The sequence below is a fragment of the Physeter macrocephalus genome, chromosome 18 (assembly GCF_002837175.3).
Source record: "Physeter macrocephalus isolate SW-GA chromosome 18, ASM283717v5, whole genome shotgun sequence".
Classification (NCBI taxonomy): Eukaryota; Metazoa; Chordata; class Mammalia; order Artiodactyla; family Physeteridae; genus Physeter; species Physeter macrocephalus.
Window position 1 is genome coordinate 48,225,791 of NC_041231.1, and position 25,023 is coordinate 48,250,813.

At 47.6% G+C, this 25,023-nt stretch overlaps 1 protein-coding gene across 1 annotated transcript in view; it reads right to left on the reverse strand.

The window, feature by feature from the left end:
* Positions 1-487: 487 nt before the first annotated feature.
* ULK4 (unc-51 like kinase 4) overlaps positions 488-25,023 on the reverse strand; it is a 591,889-nt gene continuing 567,353 nt past the window's right edge. Inside the window, exons 36-38 of the mRNA XM_024117044.3 lie at positions 3,927-4,012; positions 783-1,051; positions 488-535 (exon numbers count right to left, since the gene is read on the reverse strand). Coding sequence (XP_023972812.1) covers positions 988-1,051; positions 3,927-4,012 — 150 coding nt within the window. The 3' untranslated portion in view covers positions 488-535; positions 783-987. The remainder of the gene's footprint in view (positions 536-782; positions 1,052-3,926; positions 4,013-25,023) is intronic.

Sequence of the window (25,023 nt, forward strand, 5' to 3'; positions counted from 1 at the left end):
GCTGCTGCCTGGGACAGAAGCCCATCTGGGCTCAGGCAGTGTGTGTCAAGGGGCAGATCCCCTCTCTAAGCAGCCCAGAGCACTGCAGCTACTCATCTAGTCGAGCCCTTTCACTCTGCAGGTGGGGAAACAGAGGACCCAGAGAGGAGGCCAAGGAATGTTCTCAACTTGCTCACCTGGTTCAAGCTGCCCGGGGTCCACCCCTCCCTCCCTCAGTACAACAGTCCCAGCCCCCTTCCGCAGTGTCCACCCAGTATTTTCACAGGCTTGACTCTTACAGAGGGGGCACTAAGGGCATATGTGTGAGGAAGAAGCTGGGAAGGCTTCCAGGATAAGGGCGGGGGGGGGGGGTCACTGGTAGAAGTTGGGGGTGTGGTTCTACCTTGATGCCATCATCCCATCTAGATGAGCAGATCTTCAAGGAAGCCAGTGTTCCTTGAGTGTTTTGCATTCCTTTAGGTAAAGTTTTAACCACCTGTTCCTGTTAGTGCGGTCTTGCCCAGTTCTCCCCAAGATTCTTGGAATCACTTCATCCCTGAAATGAAGAAAAGCCAAGCAGGTAAAAGTGGGAGGAAGACAAGAGACTGTAACTTCCAAAGGCTTGCTCTGGAGCCGTAGCTGGGAGAGCATTCCTGCCTAGTCCTGCCTGTTAAATCTTCTCCAGAGAAGAAAGATGCTTACAGACGCTGGCAGGCCTAGACTAGCACAGGCAGTGCAGGCTTTAGCAGAGGCCTACCTGGCCCACACAGAGGGAAGGAGCATTCTGAGAACAGCTAGCAAACCTGGGGTTCCCAGATGCATCCCACATGCACCGAGGAGGTCCATTCTGAGTAGGTTTTCTAGGGTCTGGAGTTAGATCATCTCAGCCAGAGGTTCTGGGTTCAGCTGACTTTATTAGATCCAAATGGAGCTGTAGGTGCCATGTGGTGAAAGTGTGTAGCTGAGGGTGGGTGCCGCAGAGTGGGCTCGTGCTGAATGCCTTCTCGCCTAGTGTCCAGCAGCTTGGAGGATCTCCAGGGCCAAGGAAGCCACTGCACTGTTGGCCGACGAACTGTGAGAAAAACCAAAGTAGAGACATTTAGGCATCCCCAGGGTAAAAGGCTCTGTCTTCCAAAGGGGCTGGCCTCTTTCGCACCCGAGTACCTGATGGACCAGCTGCTTCCCAGAGCTGCCCCTAGCATCATCTTGAGAAGCAGAAACAGCGTTCGCAGGCTCCAGGGCCATGAGGTGAGGACCCCGAAGCCCACAGTCCCACAGGGGCTCAGCACTGGCCCTGCCACCCCTCGATGTCTGACCCCACTTTGGCCAGGTGCACCGATGCTGAGCTGTGAGGGCAAGTCGGGCGGACGGCGGCCAGAGCCTGGCGGCCCGAGGCCCACAGCGAGCCTGCCCGGCGCCTGCCTGCGGCTGACTTGTGCCGTCCAGCAAAGATCCCAGCTGCTGACACTCCCTGCTCCATGCTGCCCCTTCCTGGCCAATCAGCCAGGAGCTTTGGGTTTCTTCTCATAGGTGTGGATGTGCAGTTAAGAGCTTCAAATGGAAACTTCGTTATTGGAGCAAATTGTTTGAGACACATTTAAACCTGTGCCTTAACAACTGTTACCAAAGAAAAGAATGGCGCCTAGCAGTGTGCCTTGAAGTATAAGATTAGCTGACAGCACACCCTTCACTACACAGAAATACAGCTGTTGCCAAATGCCAGGGGGCTGCATAAAAGAGGTGGGTCGCAGGGGGACAGGACTGTGGTCGGAGATGGTGCCATGCATTCCTGCTCTGTGCATCAAAGGCCCCTTTGAGGGCTGAGGGAATGCACTTGAACTTGGCCTGCTCCCGGCTGAGACCAGGCTACTCTGGTGGAGCCGTGCTGCCCACTCCGCCTGCCAGAGCAGCCCCTTGGGCGCCAGTGACCGGCAAGGAGGACACACCCACCTGGCAGGGCCCCATCAGAACTGAGAACGCTGCCATCCAGTCACTCTTGGTCAACATGAGAAAACCTTTTTCCGGTGGGGCCATCCGAACAGAGCCCAAACAGGACAATTTCAGAGCAGCAGCCTGTCGACCAGTACGAGATCTGCCTGGTGTAGACGTGTTAGTTGCTGGAGTGATACGTGTGGGTACGGAAGAGGCCACCAGCCTCAGGGAGTCTCGTTTTCACGTTTGGTCCAAATTTGGGTCCGGCGCTCCCAAAATGGTACAGCATGAAGATGTGCCGGCCTCGGACCCAGCTGGGGGGCGGGGGAGTCCCACAGAGGCAGGCCGTGGAGAGGAAGGGCTCTCAGCAGCTCCCCACTCAAGTCCATGCCTCCCGGTGGCTCTCCCACCCTCTGCCAGCACACATCTGCTCACCGGGGCCTCATCTCAGCTGTCTGCACAAGGCCAGGGTCCCCAGGTATGGTCGTCACCTGCTCCTCACAAACCAGTCTAGCGGAAGGCCTGTGGCCCAGCCTGGGGAGCCAGTGTCCGTGCCTTACACCACAGGGGCCAGCGGGGTGAGCAGGGGACCCTCCCATCAAAGTCAGCCCGTCCTTCCCCTCAGCTCACAGTAACCACGGGTAAGAACTGACATCTTTGGCTTAAGCTACAGAGGAAAGGGGGTGGGGTAGGCCAGGAGGCGCTGTCCCCTCCCCACCCAATCCAGAATTAATACAAGGCTGGTTGGAGCTGAGCCTTCTCCGCAGACTCACCTTCCCAGCAATACCTCAACCGCGTATTCTTCTCCAACTAATACAAAACCCCAAACACCAGGAAGCAGATTCCATAGAACCTCGTGGTTCTGAAAACAAACTACCAGGAATGCCGTGCACCACCCCGCGTCCCGCACGCCCAGCGAAGGCCAGGTACCCCTTAGCAGGTGCGGCCTCCTCCCCAGGGCTGGGAGAGCAGCTGCAGCTCAGGGGCCACCGCGTCCTCCGGCCGCCTCCCTCAGCTCTGGGGACAAGGCACTCACCGAGTCATTTAATCAAGCCCCTGAACCGCCCCCAGAGCCCACCTGCCAGGCCCTGGCACTGTCACATGCAGTGAGCCATTAGCACACGGGCTGCCTAAAGGGTGGATACCTGGGGGCAGTTCTCTCTTTATTCCCACGCCATTTTTCTCTGGTCACGTGGCACTAACATTTTAAACGACTCCTCAGCCCTACCCACCGCCCCCACCCCCGAGAACCGCCTCTCCAGGGAGTGCAGGGGTGTGTGCGGCAGGAACCCTCCCAGCGCCCTCACTACACCGGCATCGGCGTCACCGGGGGGCTGGCAGAGAGGCCGGTTCCTCCCTCCACAGGGTGCAGCGTGTTCCGGGTGACAGGGCTGTCCTGGTCTCGGCACCTCACTTCTAGGATGCTCTAGACGTACTGACTGTGAAGCTGAGGACTGGGAGGCTGAGAAGAAGCTAACCTCAGCTTCTCAGTGTCAAGCAGTCTGTTCTGTAGGTTCAAGTTTTCCCTCTGAAGGCAGCCGGGGCTGTAGAGTGGGCCTCCAGACCCTCTGCAAGGTGGTGGTAATGGTGCCTCTGGCCAGGCTGCTGCGGGGGGCACGTGTGCACAAACGGGTACTGCTTTTCTCATGAGGGTCATCAGGTCTCCCATCTGGTCATAATCCGCTCCCGTCCCCATCTCTACTCCCTGTAGATGGGAATACGGCCTCCCCGCGCTGCAGGGCTAGGATGCTCTTCTTTCCTCCCTCCCGTTACCTCCCCCCCCCCCCGCCTCCACAGTGGGGACTCCCAGGGGGTGGAGGGGCAGAGTGACCCATCCCACACTGGGAGGGAGGGATCTCAGTGGGCAGTGTCAGGCGGGAAGGTGACGGTCCCTGGTGTGCAGGGGAAACGGGGGCTGGGGGAGGGAAGAAGAGAGGAGAAAAGGAACGCCAGGCTATTTGCTGAGCCCAGGTACGCTCTGTGTAGCTCCTCCCAGCCCTCCTGGGCCTACTTACCCCCCAGCCGGGGCCAGCCACTCCAGAGCCCGCAGGAGGCTGCCCGAATTCTTGAGGCTCTCCAGGTGCTTCTCATTGGAGGTGATCTGCAAGGGAGGGAGAGGAAAGCGGTCGGCTGGCCCATCCCTGACCCATGATCCGTCGGACGGGCACCCTGAGTCTCAGGCCACCAGTGCTCTTGGGCAGTGAGCCCGGAGCCCCAGTGCGCTGCTGACCATGGAGGCAACCCTTGGGGTGAGCAGGAAGGAGTCCGCTGCAGCTGGAGATGTGCCAGGGCAGGACGGGGTGCCTCCCGTCGGTCCCTCAGGAGGGTCTGTGTTCTGGAAGCCTGAACATTTCAGTTAAAGCAAATCATGGGTGAACAAACTTTCCAGCTGTCGGTTCCGGGACCCAGTGGGCCCATGCGTCCCAAGCCCGACACAACCTCTTTCGTATGGACAGAAGGATGATGCTGGGCTCCCGCGATCTCAGGAGCCTGAGAAAAGAAAGAGGCGCTAGGAATCAAACCGGTCACACCCCCACCCGCGTACCCTGGGAAGTGTGCCCCTGCCAACGGCCACCGTCCCGGGAGACACAGAGGAGGGACACTTGGGCACCAGAGGCAGAATCATGAACTCTCAGGGCTGGAAGGGACTCCGATAGGTGCTGACCCAGCCCAGGCTCCTGGAGACCTCCTAATTCAGCCCTTCTGTAAAACGAGTCCATGCCCTACGAGGCAGAGAAGACTTCAGGAGTGAACATTGATTCTGCTATTAGACTGTTTCCCTTAATTCACCTTTCATGTCCTATTTTTATCTTTGATATTTAATAAATATTTTCTAATAAACACTTGTAAGGAACTTCACATTTCAGAAGGCTCTGCAGTTTCCTGTACCTTTTCCCACTTATCCCTTTCAGTAGCCTCACCTTGCAAGGTAAGCATGTAGTGTGTTTTATGGATGAGGTGACTGAAGCTTAGTGAGATTAAGGCACCACTACGGCAGTACACAGGGAGCTTGACCCTAACCCCACGTGAGGCTGGAACCAGGCTGGCCTCGGTTGTCCCCACCATTTTCTGTCTTTCCACTTGATCACAGCAACCAGGGCTGGATTATCATCTCTGTAGTTCTCAGGGAGAGGCTGAATATTTCTTAGTCAATCACTCACGGTGATAGGAAGGTCACAGGGGTAGTTAGACATTAACGTGGCCTCTGAATTGCACGTGAATGAATTTGCACCTCCACTGAGACCCTATCCCGCTTCCTGAGTGTGCCAGACCCCAGCTGCCAGCTCAACTGCATCAGGTGTAATTTCTGCAAAGATTTGCATCTTAGAAGAGCTGTGTGTAAATTTGTTCCGAAATTACACCCCACGTGATGAGTTCAGAAGGCTGCTGTAGTTCAATTATGTCTGAAGCAAGCACAAACTTACTCTGAAAGGGTCTTCAGCGAGGATTCCCATCTAATTTTTCTCAAAACTCTGCCTCATACAGCTCAGTTGAGCTGTATCCAGACTCACCGCCCTGACCAGCCCTACCGTGGGATCGTGTGTAAGAGGCTGTGCTCCAAGTTGCAAAGAGATAACAAGACTACATTCACTCACGAGGCTAGTTGGAAGGTGCAAACAGAAGAATACGGTGAAAACTATGTGATCAAAGGGAGAGACGAGAATAGCGCCGTGTGCAGCTGACATAAATGCAAGCATAAACAAAGCCAAGAGAATTAATCGAAAACTATGTGATTTGACCACTTAACCTGAACTCTTACTAGCAACATCAACTGTTGTTCTATCAATATGAGTTAATTAGAAAATAAAAATTTTAAATAATATCAATCAGAGGTTCTAGTTCTGGGAAAGACAGAGAAAACACATGCCACCCTTTCCATATAAAACCTCAACAGAATGCACAGCGCAGCTCTTTCAGAACACTGAAAAGTAAACAACACTGGCAGATTGGGGAAGGACACTGAAACCAAAGCGCCATCACCTCTTTCCCTCCAGTACAGACCACCTTGAACTCAACACACCCAAACCCCGGAAGTGGGGCACACGAGAGAGCCCCAGGAGAAGCCAGGCTTGAGGAATGGGAAAGGAAACTTCCAAAAGCTCAGAGAGAGTAGATGAAACCCCCTTTCCTTTTCCTCAGTTCTCTTTTGCCCCAGGCCCCAGGCAATTCTGTGGTGGCAGTGGTGGCAGCAACAGAAGCCATCAGCCAAAACTCTTCTCTCTCTCTCTCTGTTCTCACAATGTTTGGCCCCGACATGACAATTGTGGAAGTTAAGCAGTTTGTGGCCAGACAGAAAATGGGAGACCCAGGGAACCAGAAAGTACTGGGGAGATAACAGGGAAGAGCTCAAGAAAGCAACCCCATAAAATTATTTATGCACTTCTAGGCTCACCTTCAACCTGTGTTTGTTATAATAAAAGGTTAAAGAAGATACACCATACAAACAGGAATCAACAGAAAGCTAGAGTGGCTGTATTAATATCAGGCAAAGAAGACTTTAGAACAAAGAAAATTATCAGGGATAAATAAAGACATAACATCTTGATAAAAGGGTTCTCTCACTAAGAAGATAAAACAATAAATGTGTATGCATCTAACAACAGAAATTTAAAATACATAAAGAAAAACTGATACAACTGAAAGGAAAAACAGACAAATCCACAACTGTAGTTGGAGACTTCAAATAACTCTTATAGCAATAGATAGGATGAGCAGACCAGAAATCAGCAAGGATATGGAAGAGTTGAACAACACCATCATCCAACTGGATCTCACTGATATTCGTAGAGCACTAAAGCCCATCAACAGCAGAATTTACATTTTCCCCCAAGAATCCAGGAACATTCACCAATGTATACAATATTCTGGGTAATAAAACAAATATTTACTAATTTAAGAGAACTGAAATCATATAAATTATATTCTCTGATCATAATGGAATTAAACTAGAAATAAATAACAAAGGTAACAAAAATATCTCCAATCACTTGGAAATTAAACAACACACTGAAATAATCCAAGGATCAAAGAGGACATCCCAAGGAAAATTAGAAATTATTCTGAGCTGCATGAAAATGTCAATACAATATATCAAAGTCTGTGGGGTGCAGCTAAAGTAGTGCTTAAAGAGAAATTTATAGTACAATACTTACACATTAAAAAAGAAACGTCTCAAATCCATAATCCAAGCTTTCATGTTAAGAAACTAGAAGAAGAGCAAAACAAACCCAAACCCAAAGAGGGAAGGAAAACCAGAGCAGAAATCAAGAGTAATGTGGTAAATGTAGGCCCAAATATATCAATATCTACATTCAATGTAAATTTACCAAGTACTACAAATAAAAGACTAACTAACATTTTTAGATTAGATATAACCAAAATAAAACACAACTACATGATGCTTACAAACATACCTTAAATATAAGGGCACAGAGCAACTGAAGTTTAAAGAACGAAAAAAGAGAGGCCACACAAATTGTAAGCAAAGGAAGCTGGTATAGCTAATATCAGACAAAGTCGACTTTAAGCCAATAATTATAACTAGGAGTAAAGAGAGACATATCATATTTATAAAAAGATCAACTGACCAGGAAGATATATCAAGTCTAAATTCTAAACGTACCTAATAACAACCTCAAAATCTGTAAAACAAAAAATGACAGAACCAAAGTGAGAGTTACACAAATCCATAATTATGGTGGGATATTTTTCAATCTCTCCCAGTAACATGCATGCGAAAATCAGAAGGGATATGGACGTTTTATACAACAAGATTAACAAACCTGACCTAATTGACGTATATAGGAAAATTCATCTAACAAGTGCAGAATATATGTTCTTTTCAAATGTACATGGAAAGTTTTCAACATATACCACATACTGGGTCATAAAGCAAGTTCGGACAAATTTCAAGGATATAAACCTAACAAAATATGTCAGGATCTATATGTTAAAAATTATAAAACTCTGATAAAATTTTTAAAAAACTAAATAAATGGATATAATGTGTTCATGAATTAGATGACTCAATATAGTAAAGATATTAATTTTCCCAAAATATAGGTTTAATGCAGTTTCTATCAAAACCCCAGCAGGATTTTTTGCAGACCCACCCAAATAATATCAAAGTTTTGACAAGCATGCAAAGGTAACTGAATGGGGGAACATTTTTGAACAAATGATGCTAGAACAAATGGACATCCATATGCAAAACATGACCCTAGGAACATATCTTCATACCTCAAATAAGACATCATTCAAGGGAATTCCTGGGCGGTCCAGTGGTTAGGAGTCCATGCTCTCACTGCCGAGGGCCTGGGTTCGATCCCTAGTCTGGGAACTAAAAATCCCATAAGCCGTGAGGCGTGGCCAAAAAAAAAAAAAAACATCATTCAAAATGGATCATGGATCTGAATGCAAAATGTGAAACTATACAACTTCTGGAAGAAAATATAGGAGAAAAGATATGAGACCTTGGGTTTGTTCATGAGTTTTCAGATACAACACAAAAGCACAATCTCTGAAAGAAAAAAATGGACAAATTGGACTTTATCAATGTTAAACACTTTGCTCTTTATATATGTACGATGGAATATTACTCAACCATAAAAAGAATGAAATTTTGCCATTTGCAGTATGGATGGACCTAGAGATTATCATACTAAGTGAAGTAAGTCAGAGAAAGACAAATATATGATATCACTTACATGTGGAGTCTAAAAAATAGTACAAATGAACTTATTTTAAAAACAGAAACAGACTCACAGACATAGAAAACAAACTATGGCTACCAAAGGGAAAGCAGGGGGAGTAAATTGGGAATTTGGGATTAACAGATACACGCTACTATATATAAAACAGATAAACAACAAGGATTTACTGTATAGCACAGGGAACTATATTCAATATCATGCAATAAACTATAATGGAAAAGAATAAAAAATATAGATATATACATATATATGTATAACTGAATCACTTTGCTGTACGTCTGAAACCAACATTATTGTAAATCAACTATACTTCAATTAAAAAAAATTAAAAATAAATAAATAAAAATTTTTAAAAAGCCTTTGCTCTTTGTAGAAGATTGATAAGAGAATAAGACAAAGTACAGACTAGGAGAAAATATTTGCGAATTACATATCTGATAAAGGACTTTTCTCCAGAACATATAAAGAACTCTTAAAATTCAGGACGAGAACAAATAACCCAATTTTTTAAATGGGCAGAAAACCTGAATAGACACTTCATCAAAGAAGGTATTATAGATGGCAAGCAAGGACATGAAATGATACTCAATATCATTTGTCACTAGGGAAACACAAATTGCAACTACAATGTAATACCACTACATACCTATTAGAATGCCTAAAATTCATAAAACTGACAGTAACAAATGCCAGCCAGGATGCAGGGTAACAGAAACTCTCATTCATTGCTGTGGGAATGCAAAATGGTGCAGCCACAGTGGAAGACAGTTTGGCAATTCCTTATAGAATTGAACGTAGTTTTACCATATAGCTCAGCAATTGTACTCTTAGGTATCTGCCCAAGAGAAATGAAAACTTATGTCCACACGAAAACCTGTGTGCAAAAGTCTGTAGTAGCTTTATTCAAAAATCACTAAAAAGAAAAAGGAACCCGAGACGTCCTTCAACAGGGAAATGGAAAAGCAGCTAGGAAAGTCCTCACGCCTTACTTGGTATATATAGGTCTGACTGGATTTTTAATGAGATATCAGTAAAGATAAGTCTGGATAATTTTTGAAAAGATAAGACTTTTAAGTTGCCTTGCTAAATTATTTTGCCCTCTGACACCAACTTCCTATCATTAGTCAAGCTTGTAATATTAGGATTTTAAATGGCTTTGAAATAATCCTTTGGAACGAGTTACTCCTTTCTCCCAGAGTCTGGTCTCCCCTTTGGCCACCAAAGGTTATAAATTATGATGGGTACCAACCTTCTTTTAGAAACATCCCACTGTATTTATCAGACAGTGTGGCCTTCTATTTTCTCAGTACTTAAACTTTGTTAAGCAGCAAATGGTGGGTCTGCTCAAAAGTCACCTCATCTCCTCCTCTTCTGAGCTACCTAAGCAGAGAACGTTCTGGGCACACTGAGACCCATCCTTCATGAGGCAGGAGGGAAAGTGACACTTGTCCACTGAGATACTGAATTCACGGCTGAGCAACTGTTGGAGAGTTTCTCATGGCTCTGATGACAGTAGTCAAGAGCAAGCACCGCAGTGCCTACTCTCTAAGAAAATAAATAATGCAAGAGGACACTCGCGAAGAGTGTCAACACGGTACCTTCCTCCTGTAGTTAATATTTTCATTCGAAGTCAGTTCCATTAGCCAGGACAAGGAAACAATTTTATTTTGCAATAATGTTCTATAGCAGAGGTTCCTGGACCTCTAAGAGTCCATGAGTAGATTTTATTATTTCGAAACATCAAATGGCAGGTGTCCATTTCCTGCAAATGAAGCCATGCCTGCCTCACATTTTTCCTGCTCCTAAGACATCTGACTGGTAGCTGGATGGCTAAAGTCAATCAAAATGGAAACACGAATTATACTAAATACATGCAGTTCACCTGGTAGACAGGTATCCATTCAAAACATTGGGATCTTTAAGGGAACCATGATAAAAAGGTTGGGAGTTTGAGCTTAGAATTAAGATCAACTTGGAAAGACAATTCCTCCATCTCTGTTTAATTGAGCGTATATGAAAAAGCAGATGATGGACTTTGGGTAAATATGCTACTTTATTCAACCTTCTGCTACAGTCCCTTGAACGTGGGTTGTGTCAATGAGCATTCAGGAATCACTGGGTAACCAAAACACTGAAAGGAGAGGCTGGTGTCCTGCAGAATCATCCCTCATGTTCCCACCAGGCTCACAAATTGTAAGGTAGTGGCTTTTTTTTTTTTTTTTAAACACACCCACCCTCCGGGACAGAGTTTGGGTTGGCTCCTTTCCGGATTTCAGCTTCCCAAATGCAAACTACCAAAAGAAGCCATCTCAGGCCCTCGGTAACGGCAGGAGCCTGAAGTTGGCAGCCTCCTCAGTGTGCCCGGGGGAGCTGAGGGGAGACTAGGTCTCCCGGGGCACAGTGGCCACCGGGCCACTGTTGTTGGCCTGGTGCCAACATTCCTCAGCAAAGGCCTTAAAAACGCGTTAAGTCAGAATGTACTTTACTTTGTATCATCGTGATACATTGTGAGTTTATGCTCATGAATCTGACTCACAGCATTGTCCTCTTGCAGCTCGTAAAAGCTCTGCTGCCAGCGTCTCTGGTTGGAAATGGTTTCAGGTGTGGAGCTCAGCAGCCGTGAGTGAGGCAGGCACAGGAAGGCCGCCGGCCTCTGTTACGAGTGTGTAAAACTACGTGTCTGTCTCTTCCCTGATCCTGAATGTGTGCGGCAGGACGACGCCAGGTTAACCTTAGTTTTCTAATCGTGAGTTCCTCTAGACAGGCCCGGGCAACAAGGACAGACCAGAAAAAACCCAGCAGACGAAGTTGACGAGAGCAAGCGTGGCCCAGGTGCTCCCCGGCGCTTGTTGTTACAGACACACACTTCACACACGGGAGGATTAGTTGAATTCCGTGGCCTTCAGATCTCATAAATACGAGTAAAAACAAGCAGGTAACTATGACAACTCTACTTCAGAGAGTTTCAATTTCAAAAATAAACCTGTCCATCGAGCCCCTTTATTTTGTTCTCTGAACATATACTTTGTCTTCTCTTCAGTTAAGGTTTTTATGTTACTTCAAAGCCATTTCTACCCCTTGCATATCGAGACACGCTATCCCCTTGCCTTCTGATGCCAGGCTGGAATCTGGGAAGAACCTCTGGTCGGCGTGATGGAATCTGGCAGTCCCTCACCGCTTTCCACCTGGTGCTCACTCTGGGTGTCTCCAGAAATTTCTTGAGCTGCCTTTCACATCCACATTTAAAGCAAGACTGTATGAATACGAGCTGCTCTGCACCCAGGCCCGTGTGCGTCCTCCATGAATTGCTGACTGCATCTGGGGTGGAAGGCAGTAATCCTCATGCACGGCCTTTGGCTGCCTCATGGCATCTGGGCCTTCCCGGGAGGCCATTTAGAAATGTTATATTCCTCAACAAAAGCAAGTGAGGCCGCTTCTGACCCAGGCTAGTAATCAGGTGGATGATCTGAAGGAAATCTAGAGGCATCCCTAAGAATGCCTGTCAGTAGATCTGCTGATCACCAAGGAGTGAGGGGGTCCAGTGGGAACCCACGCCGGGGCATCTCGAAGGCAGAGGTGTGGGCTTGTGGATGAGGCAGGCCTGGTTCCAAAGCCTTAGTCACCCGGATTTGGACCAGATCCTGTGAACTCAGGTTCTCTGCAGGGAGACCGAGACATTACACTGAAGCTGGGTGGTATCGGGCCAGAAGCAGCACCATCTTTGCATCCAGGTGGACTTGCTATGGAGGTGTTCTTCCATGTGCTGCATGGAGCACAGCGTAGCTCTAACTCACAGGGAGACCCTGGCAGCACAGGGGCCCGGGGAGATGGTGGCATCCGGATACAGGGATTCCTCAAGTTGAAGAAGGCTGAAGAAGAAGAAAAAAGCTGAGCTCCTCTTGTTCAAGAGCACCCATGAGTTTCCATGCTAAGCATTCAAGGAGAACGGGGAGGGGAGAGGGTGGGAGGATGCACAGGGCGTTCACGGACACGCATAGGCGGAGCTAAGAAAACCTAGGTTTCAGGTAAAAACTGTCGTGATTCACCTTTGTCTATAAAACTAATTGAGTCAGCGGGCCTTAGAGCAAAAAGAGCTTGGAATTTGGTTCAAGAAAGGAAACCAACATTTCTGAGCACCTACTATGTGCAGGAACAGAGTTAAGTGCTTTCAAATATGTTATCTTCTTTCTGACAACCATGAAAAAGAAGTATTCCTATGCTCACTTTACAGAAGAGGAAACGGAAGCCAGCAGGGCTAACGTGACTTGCCCAAGGTCACCTGGCCAGCAGGCAGTGGAACTGAGCTAAGACCCAGTCTCCCCACCTTCAAGATCCACGGACCCTTCCAGGGAGTCCGTTCCATCCTCACGTCTGCTAAGCATGCTGCTCAGCTGTTGGCCGACTGGCTGATTAATAACAATCAATGACCGAGGGACCGATGACACGGTGTTTCACTTCAGGCTCCACTGCCTACATGCCGGTGATAAAGGCTTACCAACCGTGCTGCTCGGTGCCCCCTGCCACCCCGGTAAATCGTCTGGCACCCTTTGCTCCCCTCATTGTTGCTGTTGTTGATCCCCATCATTTCCAGTGGGAGCAGGGACCACAGAATCTCTCTCCTAGACAGCATCAGGGGTTCCAGGTCTTGACCGAAGGAGTCCATGGATCATATGTACTTCCGGTAAACACACCCTGATGTGCAGACCACCACGCGCTTGGCAGTTTCCCTTAGCGCCTGGCGACCAGAAGGCTCTTCTGCATCTCTCCGCTGGTGATGGGACGTGAACTTACAGTTTGTGGACCACTATCTCCTGTTCTCTTCACAATAACCCTATGAGGGAGGTCTTCTATGACTTCGCATTAGAGATGGGGTGAGGCTGGCATGGAGACCCACATCTGGCCAACTCGCTCCACCGCCCTCCCTGCCCGAGTTGCCGTGCTGCCCTTTGCCGCCCCCATAAGGGTCTGGCTGCAGAAGCAGCGCCACAGAGACAGCCAGTGGCCACTGGGGAAGGCGGAAGCTGACACCTTCCATGAGTAAGGAGGAGGCTGCCATTCTGGCCCAGGGGGCAGCCAGCAGCCCCAGCTTCCAGGAGCCCAGGTCCCCGAAGGAATGGCTTGCCCTGCCGTGTTTAAGACCGCAGCCTCTAGAGCCGGGGTCAAATTGGGGAGCGCTCTCCTCTCATCTGATATTTCCAGATTTGGAAAAGCGGCAAGCAAAGGAGGACAGATGGTGGGCAAATAGTTACCAAATGGCATGGGCGAGCTGACCTTAGTGAGAACACGCCAGAGTGGAAGGATTTTCTTCTTTCTGTTGACCTTTCCTTCCTCTCCTCCTGGGGTCTGTACGCTCCCCAACCTGGCCCGACACCTCAGTTCTCCTCTCCAAACTCCCGTCCGTACCTGTGGGAACCTGCTAAAATCCAGAGCCCGGAAGTGACATGCTGAGGATTTGAATGATTTTCTTTTTTCACCCCATAAGACACGCTTGCTTTCTAGAAGAAAATTATCCATATCTACCCTCTTCATTTTAGGCCAGCTAAATGAAGCTCTCTTCAGCTCTCTTCGGGGCAGTAAAAATGCCCTTAATGCTTAGAAACTGTTCATAATTACATCAGTTTCTGGCCATTCAATTCAGTAACCAGAGCCCATGGAAGTGACATGCTGAGGATTTGAATGTTTTTCTTTTTTCACCCCATAAGACACGCCTGCTTTCTAGAAGAAAATTATCCATATCTACCCTTTTCATTTTAGGCCAGCTAAATGAAGCTCTCTTCAGCTCTCTTCGGGGCAGTAAAAATGCCCTAATGCTTAGAAACTGTTCATAATTACATCAGTTTCTGGCCATTCAATTCAGTAAGTTTAAAATGTTGAATATAAATATAGCTGGTTTGGGAAATCTTTTAGACCTGATCCAACTAACTACAACAGCCAGGTCCAAAATAAGTGAGGAAAAAGCAGTTTTAATTGGCAAAGAAATAGGACTGTGGACCACTTGCGGATATAAGAATAAACTGTAAGTTGGCCCAAAGAAATTTCTGGGGAAACACAGGATCAGGCCGCACCATTTTCCCCAGAGGACCTGATCCAAGTGCTTAGAAAGGCAAACACGAGAGAATAGGTTTCCCAGTCAGTGGCGCTAGGATGTCAACCACGGGAGGTGGCTGGAATCAGTTCCTCACAAGAGAAAACACCCAAGATAGTAACTGTCCTGTGATTTGGTAAGTGTGAGAACTAGGGTCGTAAGAAGTGAGGAACTATGTGAGGAGATATTATGTGAATTTGACCCAAACAAATCTCAGCTGATCCTTAGGAATGCTCTATGGGGTCATAACTGAGGGGGTCTATCTGACAATGCAGTCCTTGAATATGTGGTGTGGGTAGTGTGTGTGTGTTAATGGCGGGGCTCTGAGGTGGAGAAGTAGCTAGCAGAAGTGGCTTATTCAGTGCCTGCTTCCAGTCCTTTTTCTGAACTTTCTATTGGATGGTGGGGAAAGGGGCGGGGGCAAGTGAGTGATATCAGGTCAACAAGGCTTAATAGGTCCCCCCAGTTTCCTTCTTTCCCCAGTTCCTCACTCGACCTAGTGAGGATACTGTCGGCCACTAAACCACGCTGCTGTGATCCAGCATCATAAATAAGAACAGTCAGGAAAATGCACACCCTGTAACGTTAGGTAAAGAGCAGAAAATATAAAAGCGATGTGTGGAATGTGACTGCGATTATGTGAAATGACGATGGGGACATGCTCAGTTTGAGGTCTCCACTGTTATCATCCTCGCTCCCAAGGCCCTCAGGCTAGCGAGAGGCGGGCAGAGAAGAAATCACAGTCCGACACGAGCTGAATACACATGAAGGCTCTTTCTGCAGCAGTAAAGGGTCTGACAAATCTTAGTTAGCATGATTCTGTGGTCAAGAAGACAGGGTGTTGGGAATCCCCTGGAGGTCCAGTGGTTAGGACTCTGCGCTTTCACTGCCAAGGGCGAAGTTTCGATCCCTGGTCGGGGAACTAAGATCCCACAAACAGCATGGTGTGGCCAAAAAAAAAAAAAAGTGGAACTGAGCTAAGACCCAGTCTCCCCACCTTCAAGATCCACAGACCCTTCCAGGGAGTCCGTTCCATCCTCACGTCTGCTAAGCATGCTGCTCAGCTGTTGGCCGACTGGCTGATTAATAACAATCAATGACCGAGGGACCGATGACACGGTGTTTCACTTCAGGCTCCACTGCCTACATGCCGGTGATAAAGGCTTACCAACCGTGCTGCTCGGTGCCCCCTGCCACCCCGGTAAATCGTCTGGCACCCTTTGCTCCCCTCATTGTTGCTGTTGTTGATCCCCATCATTTCCAGTGGGAGCAGGGACCACAGAATCTCTCTCCTAGACAGCATCAGGGGTTCCAGGTCTTGACCGAAGGAGTCCATGGATCATATGTACTTCCGGTAAACACACCCTGATGTGCAGACCACCACGCGCTTGGCAGTTTCCCTTAGCGCCTGGCGACCAGAAGGCTCTTCTGCATCTCTCCGCTGGTGATGGGACGTGAACTTACAGTTTGTGGACCACTATCTCCTGTTCTCTTCACAATAACCCTATGAGGGAGGTCTTCTATGACTTCGCATTAGAGATGGGGTGAGGCTGGCATGGAGACCCACATCTGGCCAACTCGCTCCACCGCCCTCCCTGCCCGAGTTGCCGTGCTGCCCTTTGCCGCCCCCATAAGGGTCTGGCTGCAGAAGCAGCGCCACAGAGACAGCCAGTGGCCACTGGGGAAGGCGGAAGCTGACACCTTCCATGAGTAAGGAGGAGGCTGCCATTCTGGCCCAGGGGGCAGCCAGCAGCCCCAGCTTCCAGGAGCCCAGGTCCCCGAAGGAATGGCTTGCCCTGCCGTGTTTAAGACCGCAGCCTCTAGAGCCGGGGTCAAATTGGGGAGCGCTCTCCTCTCATCTGATATTTCCAGATTTGGAAAAGCGGCAAGCAAAGGTGGACAGATGGTGGGCAAATAGTTACCAAATGGCATGGGCGAGCTGACCTTAGTGAGAACACGCCAGAGTGGAAGGATTTTCTTCTTTCTGTTGACCTTTCCTTCCTCTCCTCCTGGGGTCTGTACGCTCCCCAACCTGGCCCGACACCTCAGTTCTCCTCTCCAAACTCCCGTCCGTACCTGTGGGAACCTGCTAAAATCCAGAGCCCGGAAGTGACATGCTGAGGATTTGAATGATTTTCTTTTTTCACCCCATAAGACACGCTTGCTTTCTAGAAGAAAATTATCCATATCTACCCTCTTCATTTTAGGCCAGCTAAATGAAGCTCTCTTCAGCTCTCTTCGGGGCAGTAAAAATGCCCTAATGCTTAGAAACTGTTCATAATTACATCAGTTTCTGGCCATTCAATTCAGTAAGTTTAAAATGTTGAATATAAATATAGCTGGTTTGGGAAATCTTTTAGACCTGATCCAACTAACTACAACAGCCAGGTCCAAAATAAGTGAGGAAAAAGCAGTTTTAATTGGCAAAGAAATAGGACTGTGGACCACTTGCGGATATAAGAATAAACTGTAAGTTGGCCCAAAGAAATTTCTGGGGAAACACAGGATCAGGCCGCACCATTTTCCCCAGAGGACCTGATCCAAGTGCTTAGAAAGGCAAACACGAGAGAATAGGTTTCCCAGTCAGTGGCGCTAGGATGTCAACCACGGGAGGTGGCTGGAATCAGTTCCTCACAAGAGAAAACACCCAAGATAGTAACTGTCCTGTGATTTGGTAAGTGTGAGAACTAGGGTCGTAAGAAGTGAGGAACTATGTGAGGAGATATTATGTGAATTTGACCCAAACAAATCTCAGCTGATCCTTAGGAATGCTCTATGGGGTCATAACTGAGGGGGTCTATCTGACAATGCAGTCCTTGAATATGTGGTGTGGGTAGTGTGTGTGTGTTAATGGCGGGGCTTTGAGGTGGAGAAGTAGCTAGCAGAAGTGGCTTATTCAGTGCCTGCTTCCAGTCCTTTTTCTGAACTTTCTATTGGATGGTGGGGAAAGGGGCGGGGGCAAGTGAGTGATATCAGGTCAACAAGGCTTAATAGGTCCCCCCAGTTTCCTTCTTTCCCCAGTTCCTCACTCGACCTAGTGAGGATACTGTCGGCCACTAAACCACGCTGCTGTGATCCAGCATCATAAATAAGAACAGTCAGGAAAATGCACACCCTGTAACGTTAGGTAAAGAGCAGAAAATATAAAAGCGATGTGTGGAATGTGACTGCGATTATGTGAAATGACGATGGGGACATGCTCAGTTTGAGGTCTCCACTGTTATCATCCTCGCTCCCAAGGCCCTCAGGCTAGCGAGAGGCGGGCAGAGAAGAAATCACAGTCCGACACGAGCTGAATACACATGAAGGCTCTTTCTGCAGCAGTAAAGGGTCTGACAAATCTTAGTTAGCATGATTCTGTGGTCAAGAAGACAGGGTGTTGGGAATCCCCTGGAGGTCCAGTGGTTAGGACTCTGCGCTTTCACTGCCAAGGGCGAAGTTTCGATCCCTGGTCGGGGAACTAAGATCCCACAAACAGCATGGTGTGGCCAAAAAAAAAAAAAAGAAGAAGAAGAAGACAGGGTGTCTTGATCACCTGCTATATGCCAAGCCCTCTTTCGTTAGATTCTGGGGATGTAGTGTAGGATGGGTGTCAAGGCAGAGCTTCCACTATGAGAAACACAGTTAAATGTAAACAGAATATACTTAAAAAACTAAAAACCGAGTCACCATATGATCCAGCAATTCCACTCCTGCGCATATAACCAGAAAAGACGAAAACTCTAATTCAAAAAGATACACGCACCCCAATGTTCTTAGCAGCACTATTCACAATAGCCAAGACATGGAAACAACCTAAATGTCCATCGACTGATGAATGGATAAAGAAGATGTCATCTATGTACATACAATGGAATATTACTCGGCCATAAAAAAGAATGAAATAATGCCTTTCGTAGCAACATGGATGGAACCGGAGATGATCATACTAAGGGAAAGAAGTCAGACAGAGAACGACAAATAGCATATGATATCACTTACAGGTGGAATCTAAAAATTGATACAATGAACTCATTTACAAAACAGAAAGAGATTCACAGAGAACAACAAACTTGGTTACCAAAGGGGAAAGGGCAGGGAGGGATAAGTTGGGAATTTGGGCTTAACAGAGAGAGAACCGCTATTATATATAACAGATAAACAACAAGGACCTACTGTATAGCACAGGGAACTATATTCAAGACCTTGTAATAACCTATAATGGAAAAGAACCTGAAAAAGAATATACATATGTGTGTATGTATAACTGAATCACTCTGCTGTACATCTGAAATGTTGCAAATCAACCATACTTCAATTAAAAAAAGAGTAAACAGGATAATTTAAGACAGCAGTGGGCATCAGGAAGAATCAAGCAGGGGAGAGGGGAGAGGAGAAAGTGCGGTGGGCGGCCGCATGGCCAGGACAGTCTCCCCGAGGAAACGACGCGTGAGGATGCGACGGTGAGAAAGAACCAGCCACGAGAAGAGACCGGGGACCCGTATTCTGCGGAGGGTCAAGAGCAGCTGTCACGCGGGTCCTAAGGGGGGAAGGACCTTGGGGGGGACCTGGAGGCGGCAGAAACAAGGACCCGCTGGAAGCAGGGAGCTAGTGAGGAGGGGCTGCAGAACCGGCCCAGGGGGAGGCGGCAGGGCCCAGCGAACCACGCCCAAGGACTCACCGGCCAGCACCCTCCCTTCCGCTGAGCCTTCGACTAAGCAAAGACGAGATGCTGCCGGGCCCTTCGTCCTGGACGGCAGAGCCTGCACGTCAGCAGGGGTGAGGCGTGGGTGACCGCCGGGGTCAGGGTGCTGACGAGCCAAGCACGGACCTTTCCTCACTGGCAAAGCACCTAAACAGACCCTTCTGGGGGGAACGAGAGGAGAGTCTGCATCCTAGACTTTACGCTATGGAAACAGAGCCCTGGAGATTTCTATCAGAAATAAAGCAATTCAAGGACTTCTCCGAGGAGGAGGAAAAGGCAGGCACGGAGAGCTTAAATCTGAAAACGGGTAACACGGATTACATATTAATTCTCGGTGGGGGATAAATTACTGACCATTATCAGCAAGCTTGTAAACAGACTTCGTAAACGAGTGTTTTATTTTTTGGCAAGTGACCACTTTTGAGACACACGGTGGAACTGTCACCTAAAGGAGCGAAGTCTTAAACCTCCTCCTGAAACACGTGTCACAGGTGGGGGAAAGGTCAGTTGGTGGTGGCCGGCTGTAATTTCTGCTTATAGTCACACGTTGCACTGAGCAGGAACCCCTTGGCTGTCGTGAATCCACTGAATTCACAAGTATAAAAGGGGCCTTGGGGTCGGGTCTAGTACCTGGTGGCCACAGGCCCTCAGGGCCGCCATGACAAAGGACTCCAGAGGCATCGAGTTGGGATTTGTAAGTTCGGACAGAGGGTCTCGGGGACTGAAGTTCAAGGCAGCCAGGCCTGGAGACTGGACCGGAAGGCTCAGCCTGGCCTCCAGCCAGGAAGGCAAGTGAGGGGCCGCTCAGGGCTGGTGGGCAGATCTGCAGGCACAGGCAGCCACGGTCAGCAAAAGTGTGGCCGCAGCGAACAGCCTGCTTTCTGAGGGACTCCGTCACCTGGGCAGCATCCTCGACACCCACCAGAACAAGGCAGACAGGGTCGGGCAGAGCTAAGAGTCGACTTACTTCCTCTGCTGTCTTGCACTGTCCTCCAAACGTTACCTTATCCTCTGGGACTCTCTAAGGAAACATTAGGGGCTGCTGAAATTTCCTCGGACTGATAACACCGGGAGGGAAATGAAATGGGAAGGAAAATTAAAGCACATTGGGTTGATATAATTAAAACCGTCAGGCATCAATTAGTCCAAATTTAGGCCAGACACTGACTGCTGAAAATTCCCCTGGTGGCTGGTACGTTTGTTGAGGGACTTGATCAAATACTCCATTTGGAAATATTTTACTGATGACCAGTTTCAGAAAATGAGCAGCTCCTTTGAGATCTCGGCCTCCCCTCCCACAGGCCAGACCACCGCTGGAGGGAAATCTTTGGGAGGCCCTGTGAGAAAGGCTGGTCCCACAAGGGGGAAGGGGCCTGGTGAAGTTCCTGGATTTTCACCTCAGAGAGACAGGTCAGCCGTCAGCTGACCCCCAAAGCATCCATTCAGCACAGCTGGGTGATGACAGGGAACTATGTGTGTGTATGGGAGTGATGGGGGGTGGAAAACTCCCAGGAGAAGTCTGCTGACCCGAACATTCCCCGCTCTGGGCGAACCTGACGGACCGCACAGAGCCAGGCAGAGTTGGTACGTGCAGGAAACAACTTCCCGGACAGGTGTCCAACTGGCCTCGGTTAAAATGAACTGAAGCGAGGTCTCGGAGGCTTCCGCAGCAACATCAAAGAGCCTGGGTATTCCTCTACGAAAGGCTCTGGCAGGCTGAGGTGGCCGACCTCTGCAGGCTCCGCCCTCATCCTCGGGCGGTAGGGCCCCGGTGGAGGCGGGGGACGGGGACGAGGAGCCGGTGCTGGTGACAGGACAGGGTTAGGGTCCTGCACTCAAGGGAGCAGTGACCACTCGTGCGGCCTCCTTCCGGGTCACCCTGAGCACTTCGATAGGGACGCCAGAGCTGTGGTCCAAGTGAGCCTCTAGTGGGTGGAGGTCTAGAAAAGCCTCAGGCTCTGCCTGCGCTTCTTTGTAGAGCAGACGGGACACAGAAGGGGTCTCGCAGAGTCGGGCCCAGAGCTCTGTGACCAAGAGGGCCTCCCTCTCAACCCAGGCGAGTGACCGTGGGGAGCTTCTCAGAAGTAGGTGGTTTGCCCACAGACAGGCTGGACCGTGGTTCCTCCACATTTTCCTTAATGGCTCCGAGTACAAGGTCAAGCTTCTTGGAAGCCAAAGAGTATTATCCAAGAGGAAACCTTTCGGTGCTTTCAGATGAGGTTGAGTATTCATGACTTAAAGTGCTTCAAGGCCCTAGTTCAGAGGCAGAAGTATTCTAAGGAGGTTTTCACTGTGCAGAGACAGGAAAATAAACTGAGACAGAGAAAAGGGTTTCTTTCACTAGAGGGGAGGAGGGGGAACCTTGCTCAAGTGTCAACAGCGCTGAGGCTGAGAGACCCTGGGTTTTGGATCCTGGCTGAGGCAGATTATGCTGCCTTCTCATGTTATGCTAGGATGTCTGAGGAAATTCAGGAGGTTACCTCTCCCTTTTTTTTTTTTTTTTTACATATGAAGCTAAGTCTTGGACCAGCCTTTGTTGTGATACACAATGGCCTTCCTTCTGTGGTACCTGGGTCTGTGACCATCACAGGTATGTATCCCACCCGGAATGCACGTGTGCTGCAGGGCCCTCCCAGGCTTCCTAAGGCAGAGCGCCCCCTGGAGATTATGCTGCCTTCTCATGTTATGCTAGGATGTCTGAGGAAATTCAGGAGGTTACCTCTCCCTTTTTTTTTTTTTTTTTTACATATGAAGCTAAGTCTTGGACCAGCCTTTGTTGTGATACACAATGGCCTTCCTTCTGTGGTACCTGGGTCTGTGACCATCACAGGGATGTATCCCACCCGGAATGCACGTGTGCTGCAGGGCCCTCCCAGGCTTCCTAAGGCAGAGCGCCCCCTGGCGAAGCATCCTTGAAACCCCCACGCTTCGCCATCCCTGAATGTGGCTCCAGAAAGTAACGATTTTGCATATAGCTGCTGCCAGCCCAGCAGCACTACCTCAGATGCAGCTCACAGAGGCCACAGCCCCTGAGCTGCTCTCTGGACCAAAGTGCTTACCAGTTACACTGACTGACTCAACCAATCCAGGGGAGATGTTTCATATCCAGAACAAACTGGCACTCAGCTATCACTAGGTATTTCTTTTTTTCCCATATGACCAACATGAGTGAGAGTTTAAGTTAAGCAGGCTTTATTATATTCCTTGAAATTAGTTTTGTATGAGTTTTGGAATGGATCAGGATTCTGGAAAAAGTGTGACGGGCATGACGTTCTTATTTTGTATTTAGAGGATAATGACTCGATCACCATTCCAAGGTATCCCTTGGAAATGGATAATCCTCCTCAATTAGCTTCACTAATAATTTCAGCGCAAATCCACGAAAAGAATAAAGGCCACAGGCTGTAGGAATTTTACATGCCACTCAACATGTCCTTTTACAGAAGATCCTAGGAACAGTTACTGGGCCTAGGATAGATAAATGAGTTCCAGGAATTGATGGTCCTCTGCTAATGCACAGTCTTCCATATCTGGATGAGATGGCTTCAGGAGAACATAGGCTCCCTTAATTTAGGGCTATTATGAGGCTACAGTCCATTTCACCTCATGACAAAATGGCACCATGATCCATTGTTACCTTGATGAGATGCTTTGGTTCATGATAATGAAACATGAGTTAAGACCTTAGGGATTCTGGGACTGTTTTAAGGAAATGCAACATTATGCAGATTATCTACATACTGGACCTTCATAGGATTCCTTTAAATAGTACAATCTCCATGCCTCTTAAAGTTATTCAAATGGTAAACATTTGATTTTACACTTGCGTATAATGTTAAATTACTTAATAAATAGAAGTATAGAGTAAAGCACTTGAACAGAACTGTAGCTGAAAGGGTGCTGGGGAAAATCCTTGACTCTTCGGTGGCTCATCTTTTTTCCACCCTCAGTACTTTGTGATGACACTACCTCTAGTTTGAAGGTGCAATGAAAATACTATTTATCAGTATGAACTGTTATATGTGAAAATTATAGACTTTTCTATACTAGTTGGAATATACATATACATTAGAATAAACACACATACACACATCACTGTAATCAGTGCAGGATAATGACAGACCAGGCTGTTAGCTAACGTGGAGGCCAAGAGGTCACTCAGAGAAAAAAGGATCTGTACACAATACACAATAAAAACTACCTCTTCAAATAGGGGGCCCAAAGTCCAAAAAAAGAGGTGAGGATGAGACAGCCAGATGGGGGAGGGTCTGAGGGCCAGGACTGGACATTCAGGTAAGGTACTCACTCCACCCATCATACTGCACCCAGCTGAGGGCCCATGACCTTGGCTGAGGGCTCCACCTCCTCACCTGTCCACTCCTCTCTCCACAGAACCCAAAGAATTGCTCTGTACTTTTGGGAGGTCTCAAGTCCTCAGAGTGAGAAAGTATAAACAAAGATCTTGAGCCCTTTCCCTTCCCTCCCTATCTCTTTTCTAACTTTTGTTATTTGTCTCTGAGTACACAGAGATGGGGGTTGGTGGAATCAGTGCTCTAAAGCTCAATCTTCTGCTGGTCCTTCCAAGATCCAAGGTAGCCTTGTGGCAACGCTCTGTTAGTAGCTGGTCATGGCAGGAGCGAATACATACTGAGCACTTACTGTATGCCAGGTACTGCTGTTCTAAGAACTTAGAAATGAATTAGCTCATTTACGCTTCTAAGAGTTAAGTGCTATTAAAGTTCCCATTTTATACATGAAGAGATTTTGGCACAGAAAGTTTATATTTCTAAGGAAGCTACTAAAAACCTTAAATAGAGAAATAGAAATTCAAATCCATAAAAATGACAGAATCTGAGAATAGAGTACATTTTTGTCTTCTATTTATTTGTTTTTGTATTATTAACACAACTGGCAAAATTTATGGTAATAACTCTTTTTTTTTCTAAAATAACCATCTTTCTAAATGGTTTCTTTTTAACCATCTGTATCACGTGCAGTTTTTACCTAATTTATATAGGACTTATAAAACTGTTTTTTTTTTTTTTTACATTTTCTACATCCTTTTTCTATATTTTATCACTTTCATTCTGTCTGCACATATTAATTTTTAACAGCTTTACTGAGGCTTGACTGACATGATAAACTATACAAACAGAAGCTGTACCATTTGCTAAACTGTACATATGTATACAGCTGTATATATATATGAGTATATAGTACATATGTATACAGTTGTACACATATGTGTATATGTACACGTGCTGTATACCTATGTGACGCAAACACCACAATCAAGATGGTGAACATACCCATCACCCTCAAAAGTTTCTTCCTGCCCATTTATAATCCCTCCCTTCTCCTCCCCACTCCCCCCTCCATATCCAGGTAACCACTCATCTGCTTTCTGTCACTATATGCTACTTTGCACTTCATAAAACTTTATAGAAGTGGAGTCATCTAGTACATATTCTTTTTTGTCTAGCTTCTTTTACTCAACATAATTATGTTGAGATTCATCCATATTGTAGCCTGTATCACTAATCCTTTCCTTTTTATTACTTAGTACTTCATTGTATGGATATACCAGTTTGTTTATCCAATCACTTACTATAAAGAAGTTTTAACTGAGT